Source organism: Salmo trutta, chromosome 34, assembly GCF_901001165.1.
Source record: "Salmo trutta chromosome 34, fSalTru1.1, whole genome shotgun sequence".
Taxonomy (NCBI): domain Eukaryota; kingdom Metazoa; phylum Chordata; class Actinopteri; order Salmoniformes; family Salmonidae; genus Salmo; species Salmo trutta.
In genome coordinates this window covers 3,033,544-3,047,981 of record NC_042990.1, presented here as the reverse complement: position 1 = coordinate 3,047,981, position 14,438 = coordinate 3,033,544, and the positions used below count along the sequence as shown (strand labels likewise).

At 45.1% G+C, this 14,438-nt stretch overlaps 1 protein-coding gene across 2 annotated transcripts; it reads right to left on the bottom strand.

The window, feature by feature from the left end:
• Positions 1 to 3,031: 3,031 nt before the first annotated feature.
• Positions 3,032 to 13,745, bottom strand: ppp1r18 (protein phosphatase 1, regulatory subunit 18). 2 transcript variants are annotated; one of them, XM_029731305.1, is made up of 3 exons: positions 12,379 to 13,745; positions 7,530 to 7,743; positions 3,032 to 3,314 (listed from the first exon to the last, which is right to left on the bottom strand). In XM_029731305.1, the coding sequence occupies exons 1-3, from the start codon at positions 13,738 to 13,740 to the stop codon at positions 3,295 to 3,297; spliced, it is 1,596 nt and encodes a 531-aa protein (XP_029587165.1). In that variant the 5' UTR covers positions 13,741 to 13,745; the 3' UTR covers positions 3,032 to 3,294. The 2 variants fall into 2 exon arrangements, with proteins under 2 accessions (XP_029587165.1, XP_029587164.1); XM_029731304.1 differs by lacking the exon at positions 3,032 to 3,314 and having other exon boundaries at positions 7,486 to 7,743.
• Between the last annotated feature and the right edge of the window lie 693 nt (positions 13,746 to 14,438).

Here is a 14,438-nt window from a genome sequence, read left to right as displayed (position 1 = left end):
ATTCACAATCCTATAGGATTTTGTGTCACCTCTATCAGAATCATTTTGGTATCCTATTGGACTAATGTTTTCCAATTGGAAATTAAAAGTATTCATATTGGATCCTGTAAGATTCTCGCAGTCCTATAGGATTTTGTGTCACCTGTATCAAATCCTATTGGAATTCTATTAGACTGCTTTTTTTCGATTGGAAATCAAAAATAATTCTATCAGACCCTATATGAGTCTTGCATCCTATAGGATTTTGTATCACCTCTGTGTTGAAGCCACCGTGCCCCCATCTGGGCTCTCCACCACCATTGTAAAAAATATTTTGGAACCTATAGAAATGCACTTATTAATGTCTACATTTGTTTTTGACACATTTATTATATTACAGACAACTTAGTGCATACTTCTAAATTATATTATGAGAGCTAAACCAAAAAATGTAAGAAAATATTTAAACATTTTCCTTAAAGTATACTTTTTGGAAAGTACTAATGTTACTGTCCCTACTACAACACACAAAATACTTAAATACATCTAATTTTGTCATTTAAACATTTAATTGAAATACTGTAGAATTCTATTCATTCCTGTGGATTACTTATTTTCTGAGGAGTGTCAATAAGGCTGATCGGTGGCTTCAGAGCCTGTCATTGGTCAATACATAGCAACAGTAATCCAGGGTTTATATACATCATTGGTTTGGACAGCGACACTGTAACCTCTGTGCTGTAATTGTAAATTATTGCATCAATGCAGCCACGTTTGTGCACAAGAAGTCCCACCATGACATGATAATATCACATACTCTCTAAATATCCTTGAAACATAAATGTATGCATAGTCACATCTACACAACCCATCATTACACTTCAATTCGTTTCAAATAATTTATTTGATGTTTTTCTCTCATGAAGCCAGCTTCTTTGACCACAATAGAAAACAGAATAAAACCAAGTATTAAAATTGCACACGTGGGAGCATAAATCAGATATACCATCAATTTGATATTCTTCATTTAGATTATTTTTCATCAAAAAAGAGCACCTAAAATTGAGATGACAGCATCCCATGGAGCCATTATAACGTTTGTGCCCTTATTTGGGATGTCGGTGATTCCTCACAAAACCAGGATGAAAAAATACCATGATTTGGGAGATTTTCACAGCATTTAATCCATAGAATGCTTCTTTGGAGGAAGGATGATTGACATATATTTGACATTTGTATTTAAAAGCAGAATTGAGAAATAATTAATCGAAGTTGTCATATTTATTACATTTTGGCCTTACCCAGGCCTCCTTTCAGATGCCATAATGTTTCATATGTAGGTGCTACAAAAACCTGTCTAATAAATCTTTACCGCTTACTTTGAAACATGAGTGGTATTTTGATTTCAATAACAATTTTCTTACATGAATTAATGAATATAATATAAACAAGAATATAGAATATAGAAAAAAATATTTGGCAATTTTTCAACATATTGTACATCCTGCAAATCACCAGCACAGGGCAACCATTTTGAATCCATTTTCACATTCACTCTGTTCTTAATGCTTACAAATTGGATAATAATTCTAAAAGTAGCAGAGAACTTTGATATGTCCATAGAGTATATTACGTTCAACAATATATAGAAAAAATTGCTAAATCAAAAAATATACTTATTCTTCAGCATTCATAAATTAATGCAAGAAAATTGTTATTGAAAACAAAATACTGCCCACATTACAGAGCAAGCGGTAAAGCTTCATATGCCACCAATGTTTGCTTTGTAGCACCTACAGATTAGCATAAGTGGTCTTAAAAGAGACCTGTGTAAAACCAACATTTCATAAATATTCCAACTTTGATGAATTATTTCTCAATTATGCTTTTAGATACAAATGCCAAATATATGTCACCAATCCTTCCTCCAAAGGACCATTCTATGGATTAAATGTTGTAAACATCCCTTAAATCATGTTTTCACCCACGTGCTGTAGTCTCACACAATAACACCAGAGACACAAACATAATACCTTTTCCATTCAAAACTGTGCAGTCACATTAGTATAGGTACAGCAGATATACTACTCTTTTTCATTCTACCACATTAATTCCACTAAAGGGCAAACAGTGAAACATAAAAAAATATATTATAATAATGTCTATTGGTGATCATCAGTGTTTTCAATAATCTGCATTAAGGCTAGCTGAAATCCATTTTGTGGTTCAAACAGAAACAGTAATTGAATAAAAGAGAATTGTCATGATGTTACATATAGCCATGGTTTGCCAGAAACTACATATGAGGGGTGTTCACAAGGCTCAAAATTCATCTTGGACTTGTAGATGACCTGTTCTTTATATCATCTGTATGAGCAAATCCAGCAGGCACAGGGACCAGATGATATACTGTAAGCTTCATTGAGGATGCGTCCAAAATGACATTCTAATCCCTTTATAGTGCACTACTTTTGACCAGGGCACATAGTGCACTACTTTTGTCCAGAGCCCTATCGGGAATAGGGTGGCATTTGGAATGCACTTTGAATCGTTACAGTGCTGATGCAGAGTTTATATACAGTAGAGACGTTGTGTTGTTGAACTAATCTAACTAATACTAAACTGACCGGACCCTTTTTACCATACATTTGTAATCCACTAACTTGCATAGACGTGTGATCATCACCCAATAGTACACATCTGACAGTAAAAATACAACAAGTGTATATAGTAAAACGTATAGGCTACAATATGTACCATGTTTTCATATTGTCTTTACACTTTTACCCTGAAATAGAGGAGTTGAGGCTCCACCATTCTGTCACGTGTGCTCCCTCTCCAGCCTGTTGGACACCAGGCTGCTCGTTATGGCGCACACCTGCCACCATCGTTACGCGCACCTGCGCATCATCAGACACGCCTGGACTCCATCACTTCCCTGATTACGTTCCCTATATATGTCACTCCATTTGGTTCCTTCCCCAGGCGTTATTGTTTCTGTTTCATGTCTGTGCGTTGTTCGTGTTTCTTGGTTTGTATTATGTTGCGTTTATTTAATAAAACACTCACTCCCTGAATTTTCTTCCCGACTCTCAGCGCACATCGTTACACATTCATCTCACAAACTACATAAAACTGTTATCAAAACCAATAGTCCCTGATCCTATGTAAAATAAAACATTGTACATCAAAAAAGATTACAAACATGAAATGAATAATTTGAAAGAAACAAAATACAGGAAAACAAAAGTCATATTGCAAGATAAATCTAATCTTAACCACATAACTTGAGCAATTTGGCGAGCCGACTGATGTCTACCGATGGCAAGACTCATCTGTAAAATAGAGAGATAAAGAGGAGTTATGAGACACAATTCAGACTGGACAACAACATTTCATGACTGAGGGGTGTATTCACTGGAAACCAAACGGATGCAGACGGGCGAAAACTGAGAGGGACTAACCTGGACTTGTCCAATAAGAAACACGGTTTCGTTGCAGAATGTTTTGCAATGGTTTGCACAGGTATTCAACTGCACTACAAATACAAAAGTATGTGGACACACCTTCAAATGAGTGGATTCGGGCTATTATAGCAACACCCGTTGCTGACAGGTGTATACAATCGAGCACTCAGCCATGCAATCTCCGTAGACAAATATTGGCAGTAGAATGGCCTTACTGAAGCGCTCAGTGACTTTCAACATGGCACAGTCATGTTTTCCAAAAAGTCAGTTCTTCAAATTTCTGCCCTGCTAGAGCTGCCCTGGTCAACTGTAAATGCTTTTATTGTGAAGTGGAAATGTCTAGAAGCAACAACAGCTCAGCCGCGAAGTACTAGCAGCGGCGTCTCATCGATCACTCCACCTTCTCGGGAGCCCCACTTACCTCCTCCGGAACGCTTCAATGGAGAGCCAAGCACCTGTCGGGCGATCCTAGCTCAGTGTGTCCACGTCTTCGAGCTTCAGCCCTCCTCCTTCCCCTCGGATCGCTCCAAGATAGCGTACCTCATCACGCTGATGACCGGGAGGGCTCTCACCTGGGCTACTGCTGTGTTGGAACAAGCGGAGAGTGCTTGGAATCAAGAGGCACTGTTCGATATGTTCCTGCACGGCGTCTCGGAGGTCAAGGATGAGCTTGCAGCCCGGTAGTTACCTACGGAGCTTGATTCCCTCATCGCTTTGACCATCCGTATCGATGGGTGATTACGGGAACAACGGAGGTAGAGGAAATTGGATTTTGCTTGCACGCCCAGGGATCCCACCCTGTGAGTGGAAGACCGCCTTCAACACGGCCTGTGGTCATTACGAGTATCTGTTCATGCCATTTGGCCTTACCAATGCCCCTGCTGTGTTCCAGTGTCTGGTCAATGATGTTCTCCGGGACATGTTGAACCGGTTTGTCTTTGTCCTCATCTTCTCCCGTTCCAGCCAAGAATATGTGTTCCACGTCTGACAGGTTCTCCAACGCCTCCTGGAGAACCAGCTGTTTGTAAAAGCAGAGAAGTGCGAGTTCAATCGTTCCACCATCTCTTTTCTGGGTTTCATCATCGTTGCAGGTAGTGTGAAAATGGATCCCGGGAAGGTGAGAGTGATGGTGGATTGGCCCCAGCCTACTTCCAGGGTGCAGTTGCAATGCTTCGTGGGGTTTGCCAACTTCTATCGCCGCTTTATCTGGGGGTTACAGCACCCTGACTTCCCCCCTGTCTGCACTCACCTCGCCCAAGGTTCAATTCACGTGGTCTCCAGCTGCTGACCGGGCATTCCGGGACCTCAAACATCACTTCACCACAGCACCCATCTTGGTTCATCTGGACACTTCCCACCAGTTTGTGGTGGAGGCCGATGCTTCTGATGTCAGAGTGGGGCCGGTCCTGTCCCAGCATTCTGCCCTGGACCTCAAGCTACATCCCTGCACCTTCTTTTCACACCGTCTCAACGCCACAGAAAATAACTACGATGTGGGGAATCGTGAGCTTCTCGCGGTGAAGATGGCGTTGGAGGAATGGAGGCACTGGCTGGAGGGGGCGGAACATCCTGTGAATCAACCACAAGAACCTGGAATATCTCCACACCGCCAAGAGCCTCAACTCCACGCAAGCCAGATGGGCCCTGCTGTTCATACGGTTCAACTTTTCCCTCTCGTAATGCCGGGATCCAAGAATGTCAAGCCGAATGCACTGTCCTGCTGCTATAGCCCCACGGGTACCACCCCGGAGCCTGAGACCATCCTTCCCACCTCGTGCTTGGTGACGGCACTCAACTGGGGTATAGGGAAACAGGTCTGAGAGGTGCAGCGGTCCTAGCCGAATCCTGGGGGGGCCCTGATAATCGGATGTTTGTGCCTGCGGTCCTGGAGTGGGCCCATTCCTCCAGGCTTGCCTGCCACCCGGGGTCCCGTCGGACCCTGGCCTTCATACGACAACGCTTTTGGTGGCCTATGATGGTTCCGGATGTCGCCGCGTTTGTATACGCCTGCACGGTCTGTGCTTAAAATAAGACTCCTCGGCAAGCCCCGTCTGGTCTTCTGCAACCACTGCCTGCCCCTCACCGATCCTGGTCCCACATATCCCTGGATTTCATCATGGGTCTTACCCCGTCTGAGGGCAACACTGCCATCCTGACTGTGGTTGACCAGTTTTCCAAGGCCGCTCACTTCATCCCTCTCCCTAAACTACCCTCGGCCAAGGAGAAGGCCCAGTTCATGGTGCAGCACCTCTTCCGGATCCATGGACTGCCCGCGGACATGGTCTCTGACTGGGGGCCTCAGTTCTTGTCCAGGTTCTGGAAGTGTTCTGTGCCCTCATTGGGTTGTCGGCCAGCCTGTCTTCTGGGTTCCACCCCCAGTCCAATGGCCAGTCGGAGCGAGCCAACCAGGATCTTGAGACTACTCTGCGCTGCCTGGTCTCCGCCAATCCCACCTCCTGGAGGTAGCAGCTGGTGTGTGTCGAGTACGCCCACAACACCCTTCCCTGCTCTGCCATGGGCCTATCTCCGATTGAGTGTTCCTTGGGATATCATCCCCTGCTCTTTCCCGAGCAGGAGGAAGAGGTCAGCGTACCTTCTGCCCAGATGTTTGTCCGCCGCTGTCGTCGTACCTGGAGGAAATCCCAGTCGGCCCTCCTCAAGACCACCTCCAGGTATCAACAACAGGCGGATCGCCATCGGACCCTGGCCCCCCGGTATCGTCTCGGGCAGAAGGTATGGTTATCCACCCGGGATCTGCCCTTCCGGGTGGAATCCGGCAAACTCTCTCCCTGGTTTATCGGTCCATTTCCCATCTCCAAGATTATTAGCCCCTCTGCTGTTAGTTTTCTGTTGCTCAGTACTCTTCGTATACATCCCACCTTTCATGTGTCCAGAGTCAAACCTATGTCTCACAGCCCTTTGTCTCCTGTGTTCTCTGTTTGTCCGTTGCCAGTTCGTCTAGTTTGTCAAGTCAATCAGCGTTTTTTCTCAGCTCCTGTTTTTTCCAGTCTCTCCTTTTTCTCGCCCTCCTGGTTTTGACCCTTGCCTGTCCTGACTCTGAGCCCACCTGCCTGACCACTCTGCCTGCCCCTGACAATGAGCCTGCCTGCTGACCTGTACCTTTGCCCCACCTCTGGATTGTTGACCTCTGCCTACCCTGACCCTGAGCCTGCCTGCCGTCCGGTACTGTTGCCCCACCTCTGGTTTACTGACCCCTGCCTTGATCTGTCTATTGCCTGCCCCTGTTGGAATATTAAACCATTGTCAATTCGACGTGTCTGCATCTTACCTTGATTCCTGATACTGGAAGCAACGTCTTTTCGTCAGGAGCTTCATGAAATGGGTATCAATAGCGGAGCAGCCACACACAAGCCTAAGATCACCATGTGCAATGCCAAGCGTTGGCTGGAGTGTTGTAGAGCTTGCAGCCATTAGACTGGAGCATGGGAAACGCACTCTCTGGAGTGATCCTGCTTCACCATCTGGAGGTCCGATGGATGAATCTGGGTTTTGTAGATGCCAGAAGAACGCTACCTGACCCAATGCATAGTGCCAACTGTAAAGTTTGGTGGAGGAGAAATAATGGTTTGGGGCCGTTTTTCATGGTTCAGGCTAGGCCCCTTAGTTCCAGTGAATGGTAATTTTAACGGTACAGCATACAATGACATTCTAGACGATTCTGTGCTTCCAACTTTGTGGCAACAGTTTGGGGAAGGCCCTTTCCTTTTTCAGCATGACAATGCCCCTGTGCACAAAGCAAGGTTCATACAGAAATGCTGAGATCGGTGTGGCAGAACTTGACTCGCCTGCACAGAGCCCTGACCTCAACCCCATCGAAAACCTTTGGAATGAATTAGAACGCCGTCTGCGAGCCAGGCCTAATCATTCAACATCAGTGCCCGACCGCACTAATGCTATTGTGGCTGAATGGAAGCAAGTCCCTGCAGCAATGTTCCAACATCTAGTGGAAAGCTTACCCAGAAGAGTGAAGGCTGTTATAATAACAAAGGGGGGACCAACTCCATATTAATGCCCATACTTTTGGTCATGTAGTGTATTTGTAAGGAAGTGACATATACTGACCCACTCTCATCACTCTCAGGCCAGCTGCTGCCCCCACATTCCTGCTGCTCCTGGACACAAGCACTCCTCTCTCCTCCTCCTCTTCCTCCTGCACCTCCTCCTCCCTCCCTTTCTCCTGACCAAGTAAGGGGTAGTGGGTGGAGTCAAACATGGAGGTCTCTGATGGGTACTCACACACCTGCTCCAGCTGGGTCTCGTCAAAGCACACCTTCACCTGGATAAGGCAAACAAGACAGACACAGGAGAGAGGCTTAGTACAGTGCACACAAATGAGCCACACCCTTACAGACAGCCTGACCACATTGCAGTGTTACATAATAAGGATGGACATGCTTCAAGAACAATAACAAAAAAGAACCTGTACTTTCAGTGTTGCCCTTATTTCGTATGAAAGGGAGATGCTGAAGGCACTCATAAAAACGACATAATTAGGTTGTACTGAGTCGGACCCTCCCTGAGGGTTAGCACAGACACTGCGTTCACTTTGGTGTAAACAAAGTTGCTGCCTGGACCCAACAGGAAGTAAAACCTGGCCCCTGGGAGGTATGTGTAGGTCGTTATAGTACATTATATTATAGGTCGGTGTAGTACATTTATATTCACAACAGACTGACTGTCCACACACTCCTGATAATAAACTGGTGTGAGAGAAGTTAGACGAATCAAGCTCAGGCCCAGGAGGCTAATCCCTTACTGAACTGATTAGCCCAGGCTAACACAGCAGGGGAGAACATGGAGGACAGACAGAGAACCAGAGAGAGAGAATGAGGAAGAAAGGAGGCGCACTGTGTCAATCGCTGCTCCCAAGTGGCACAGTGGTCTAAGGCACTGCATCTCAGTGCAAGAGGTGTCACTACAGTCCCTGGTTCGAATCCAGGCTGTATCACATCCGGCCGTGATTGGGAGTCCCATAGGGCGGCGCACAATTGGCCCAGCGTCGTCTGGGTTTGGCCGGAGTAGGCCGTCATTGTAAATAAGAATTTGTTCTTAACTGACTTGCCTAGTTAAATAAAGGTTAAATAAAAATAAAATAGGCACATCGGGAACCTTTACGAATACTCAAAAAAATGTCTTACACAGGATGTGGGGCAGCCACTGTCGATGAGAATGGTACCTTGGTCTAGTTTGAGAGAAATAGATGTGCCAAGGGAGCCTATGAGCCTGTGAGATGATCTCAAGGACAGCAACGTGAGCAACAGGTGGCCAGGAAGCACCAATAGGCTACGGAAGAGTTACAGCAGGACGGCAATAGTAAAGGACAGCTGTGCTTAACAGCTAGGAGTACATTACAGGATTTGGTGCCGAACAGATACCAAACAAACGATTCTTGGGGGTTTTCTCATTACTCAGTGTGGACTGAGTGGATGAGATTCATTCAGGTGAATGATGCATCCAATTAGGTTTGGATATATTTGGATGATTTCGGTCAGAGTATGTCCATTCAGTTACAGAGGATGATACTTTGTCATAATCCACATCCTGTATCATAGTCGATTAATAAACAACCTTGCATAATTTATTCACTCAAAACCAATGTCTTTAGGGGAGATCGGGGTATGTTGAGCCGTTTTTTACATTCAGCGTCACTACGTCAAGGGAAATATAGTGTTCTTTCTAACAAAGATATCTATATATTTCAGGATGTTGTGTATCCCTGGAAATAATCAGAATTAATGTAAACATAACAGTTTTGAAAACATAGCTTGTCCAAATAAAGTGGTCTCTTGAGCATAGTGACAGGTAAGTTGAGCAGCCTTGGGGTAAGTGGGTGATGGAGTCCTGTGACAATGGGTGATGGTGCTGGTAGGTCAAAGTTGAATTAATGAAATGGGGGAGTGGTATATTGTATATCCTAAATGTATACCTACATTCAGATATAGAGCTCTCTGTTCAATATAACTTATCCTCCCATTTCTTGACCACTTGTCTGGGACAGGGATGTTGTTTCGATGTGCCAATTTGTAGGCAAGTTCTCTGCATTTGAGGCTACTAAGCCCATGAAATTGGTCCGCAAGATTCTTGATATGTTTATCATCTCAGTCTCCATGTCATCAGATCAGACCTTGTGTGCCTCTGCTACTCTATCATAGCCTCTCTTTCGAACGGTACATTTATTTTTTGTCAATGTACCTCTTCAGTGTCATTCAGTAAAATAATTTTCATCCCTTGCTGCTGCTCGAATTTACTTTTTCTCTTCTCTCAATTCCATGTCTGAGCTATCAAGAACCTCAAGGGGGGCTACACCCCTGCTTGTTTACGTTTGTAAACATGGGGCATGATGATGTCTGCTCTCTCACAATAAAAATGCACTATCTTTAGTTCATATGCATGACACATGGCAGAAATACTATGCATATAATGCATAAAACAGACAAAATGTAATCATAATTTGAATGGGGTCGGTGGCCATTGGCTCAAATTACCCCAGCGTTTCCCAAACTCGGTCCTGGGGACAACAGGGGTGCACGTTTAGTTTTTTCCCTAGCCCTACACAGCTGATTCAAATAATCAACTCGTCATCAACCTTTGATTAATTGAATCAGATTTGTCGTGCTAGGGATAAAACCAAAACATGAACCCCTTTGGGTCCAGAGGACTGAGTTTGGGCCATTGGCTCAACTTATCCCAAGGCAAACATTTTGACTACTATATATTAGCCCACACAGCTCGGAGGAACTTTCATGCTAGGTTTAGGACCTCATATTGAAGCTTATAGAGACCCCAACTGATGTATAAAACAATCTTAAAACTCTAACATTTGGTTTAGATACAAGCATCATGAAACCTACAACACAATATATTGATTTGAGTTTGTGAAAATCTTTAATTTTTTTAACTAACTTGCTTACCACATTTTCCATGTGGTTTCTTCCTTCATAGACTCCATGAAATGATGACCTCTTCCTAAATATTTGTTCACATGATTAATCTTGTGTATGGTTTCTTAGAAACTAGGGGTGGCTCAACTAACTGTTTGGCTCAACTTACCCCACTCTCCCCTATACTTGCTATTTCTCTGTCTCTATCATTCAGAGGAAGTGAGCAGGCCTGAAAGAGGAAATGAGAGCATATATCCAGTAAATGCATCTGTAAAGTGCATTCGTTTTGACCAGGGACTCAGACATGCAGTGTCAGCTAGGTGATCACAGTTGTTGAGTTTCCCCTCACTACACTTCTGTTTAATCCCACCCTCCTCTTTCACTGACAAATGAGAGGCTGTTCCTCCTCAGTCGCACCAAAATTGGGCTTGATGACCCCATTTGAAAAAGTATAATTTGGAAATTAGGTTACAGTAGGACAGCATCAATAGTCAATGTTGCAAAAACTATACAATAAACATGGCTAGAGCTTCCTCAACTATAGAGCCATTGCTAAATTAACAAGTTAGTTATTTTTCATTTGAGGTGTTATAATTAATTCCCATATTTGAACAAGCCTTGAAAGGATGGCATAGGCATCGCGAGACTATTCATTTCTTTCCTACCCTGCAAATGCTGTTGTTATATGCCAATAGGTCAACGTTGGCCAAAATTCCAATGCAGCAAAACAAACTCAGCAGAAACAGGAAAATACAAAGGAAGACTTGTCGGGAAGGCAACAACGGCAGACTCATTGAAAGACAGGATCTGGCAGAGGAAGTAACCTGCAATATAATGGTGTGACGCAGTCCGTGAACTGTGTAGCATCTTACATTATGGACAGAAAACTAAAGGAAACAAGATGCTGATAGGCAAAATACAATAGCAACATGCTTTATACTAAAGGTCATGCTGTCTGAGTAAAGTACAGTACATAAACCATACATGTTTAAGTATATAACAATAGGTAGACTGTATACAGTAATTGCTTTAAATATGCACATTCTGGTCTAACTTACTATATAAACAGACTGTACCAGACTCATCCCATTCTAAAGCTCTTGCTTTATTTGTGTGGGGAGACTGCCAGCCTCGCCTTTAGTTCTGCCCCGATGAGCCACTTTGTTATGTAGGCGTCCTAATTACAGTACTCTAAAAGACTCTTCTGTGTCTGAAATGGTACCCGGAAGCATCCAGTCACTAACGGGCTATGGCTCCAAATGTTTTCACGAAAAGGGGATGCAATGTTAAAAGCATTTTTAACTTTTGTGGGATAACTTGTCTTTCTATATGAAACAGAAAGAAGTGATAACTGATTCACAACCCACATACCTCGTCACTGCAAAACCTCCGGTCAGACAGACAGAAAGAGATAGGGGGGAGGAGGGGTGGCTCTGGTTGTCTGTGTGATTTCCTCTCTACCCCTCCTAGCCTCAAGTGTTACATGAAGGCTAATTTGAAAGTGACTGGTAATTCTATACACTACGGTTACCCTAACAAATGATTTATAAAGGGTTTATAATTAGTTTATTATTAAATGAGACCACACAGCCACTGCTACCAGTAGGCTACTTTACAGCTGAGAATCATGATGTCGTGCTTGATAAGGCTTTAACAGGCTTAGCTCAGTTGATGTGTTCTAACTCCTCAGTTCAATCAAACAGGATGTTCTAATGCTAGTGAAAGGGGAGCATTCTGGGGACTGGTGATAAAAAGGTTCAAATGGAAGCAAGTAGGAAAGAGGTGACTTTTTCTGACAGTCACGGTATGAGTGTGACAACTCAAAACACTATCATCGATTTTATCCCATAACATACTGATAGTCTATTCAAGCCATTTTCCGCAATTTTTGTTTTGTTTTACCAATTGGGTCTTTATTAAACACAACCTTAGATGATGGGATCCATGATCATCACTACAAGATGCGATACATCATCAATACAATTTGTAGTGCATAGGCTGCAATATGCCAAAAGGCAGTCTACACTCACCCCTTTGGGAGATGCTTTGGAAGTCTTGACCAGGCAGGACTTGTCCAGGTTCTGATACCCGCCGATCACTTCGATCTCCTCCGCAGTGGGGTACCTCTTCTTGCCTCTCTCTACTTCCTCGGTTAGGACAGGCATCTGGGACTGGGCAGACGTATTGGCCAGGGGTCCTGAGGATACTGAAACTGCTTCCACGGCTGCCCCTCCAACAGGCTTCCTGGGGGTGATGGTGATGGTGGTGCCCCTCTTGACCTGCTGGCCTCCAGAGAGGCTTCTGATGGTGAAATGGGTCGGAGAAGGGGAAGGGGAGGGAGAGACGGAGGGGGACTGGGATGGGGAAGATGATTGGGTGGTTGGGACTCCCTGGTCTGGGTGTAATGAGTTCTCAGGAGAGGGGGTCAAGAGAGATCTGGAGTTGATGGTAATGGATCGGGCCTGTTTGGGTTGGTTGGACTGGGCCTGCTTGGGTTGAGGAGGCCTTTCAGAGTGCAGTTGCAGATTGGACTGAGATTTTCTGGGACTTAGGATTGTTTGATGGTCCTGTTGCCTTGGATGCTCCTGCTGAGGTTCCTTATTAGGCTGGTTGTGTGATATCCTAGGGCTTTGCTGAGCTTTAGACTCTTTATCTTTCAAATTATTATTTTGTCCAAAAGACGACCGTGCTGAGTTGTCATCATGTGATAGTCTCTGTACTTCCTGTTGTTCTCGCAACTGAAGCTGTTCCACCTGACGCTGTACAGTCTGAAGTCCGGACTTCTCATCGCTGGAAGAGGCTTTATTCCCAGATGCCCCACCACCACCCCACAGCTTCTTCTGTGTCAGCCTCCCAACTGATCTCTCTGGACTGCATGGCTCCTGTTGTTCTGCGGATATGTGGGACTGTACCTTTGGAGTGTGTGATGGGATAGGCCTATCCACGGTCCTGTCACTCATGCACACCGCCGTCCTAGACCCCACCGTTTTCAAGTTATAGATCCGGCTCATCTCAGCAAGAGAGGGAGGGTGAAGCAGAGAGGGGGAGAGAGAGTCTAAGGGCACGGGAGAGTGTGAAGGAGGCAGATAATGCAGCCTGTACTCTTCCTCCGAGAGTTTATCTTCTCCTTCTTCTCCTCTGCCTCCGATGTTCTGTTTCTTCTGCCGACCCCTGTCGCACCGTAACTCCGCTAGTACATGTTTGGTTGGATCTTCCTCTCTCTCAGTCGTGTGACAGCTGAACAAGGCTACTTCACAGGCTGCTTGCGAGAATGAGAGAGGAACAGGAAGCTGGGAGACGGCTTTCGACACGCTCACTTCCTGTGTGACGTCAAACTGAGTGGATGTTGTCTGCGGTGCGGAGCCTTCCTGTCTCTGTCTCTCTCGCTCCATTTCGTTCCCCATCTCTCCTTCCTCACACCAGTCTGAACTCGAAGCTTTTCTAGTCCTTCTTGTCCCAGCCTTTTTCATTCCCTCAGTCGCATCTCCATCATCCCCCATCGCTGCCACTCCCTCCATGTTCCACAGCCTCTCCTTCTCTCTCTGTTGGATTTTCTCTCGCAAGGATTCGATGTGAGACAAGGGCTTGCCGATCCTCCAACTGTTCTTCCTCTCCACACCTTTCCCTCCCTCTCCTTCGCAGCTCTGGTTGTATTTGCTTTGGAGGCTTGGCTCCCCCACACCATAGAACACTGTTCTGGGTATGTGTATCTCAAGTGGCATTGGAGGGATTCCAACTGAGGCAACGCGCTTTGGAGACTTAGGACGCTTAGGGGTCACTTCCTGAACGGACTTTTTGGGATAAACATGACTGCGCACGTGTGCGCCAGGTGGATGTGTAGTGTCCTTGCTTACCTCACCTGGCTTCCTATAAGCTTTGCTCCCTCTCTCAGTCTCTGTGTCCTCCCACATCACGCCTTTGCTATCCTGCATCAATGTTTGGGTCCCTTTGTGATTGTCACGTTCATTCACAGTCCCCCCCACTCTCTCTATCTTGTTGATGAGATCCTCTGTGTGCTGTGACAGTGGTGACTGGGTTGAATGGTGCCCCGGTGCTCCTTGACTACTATGCCAATCTGTTCCTTTATGTG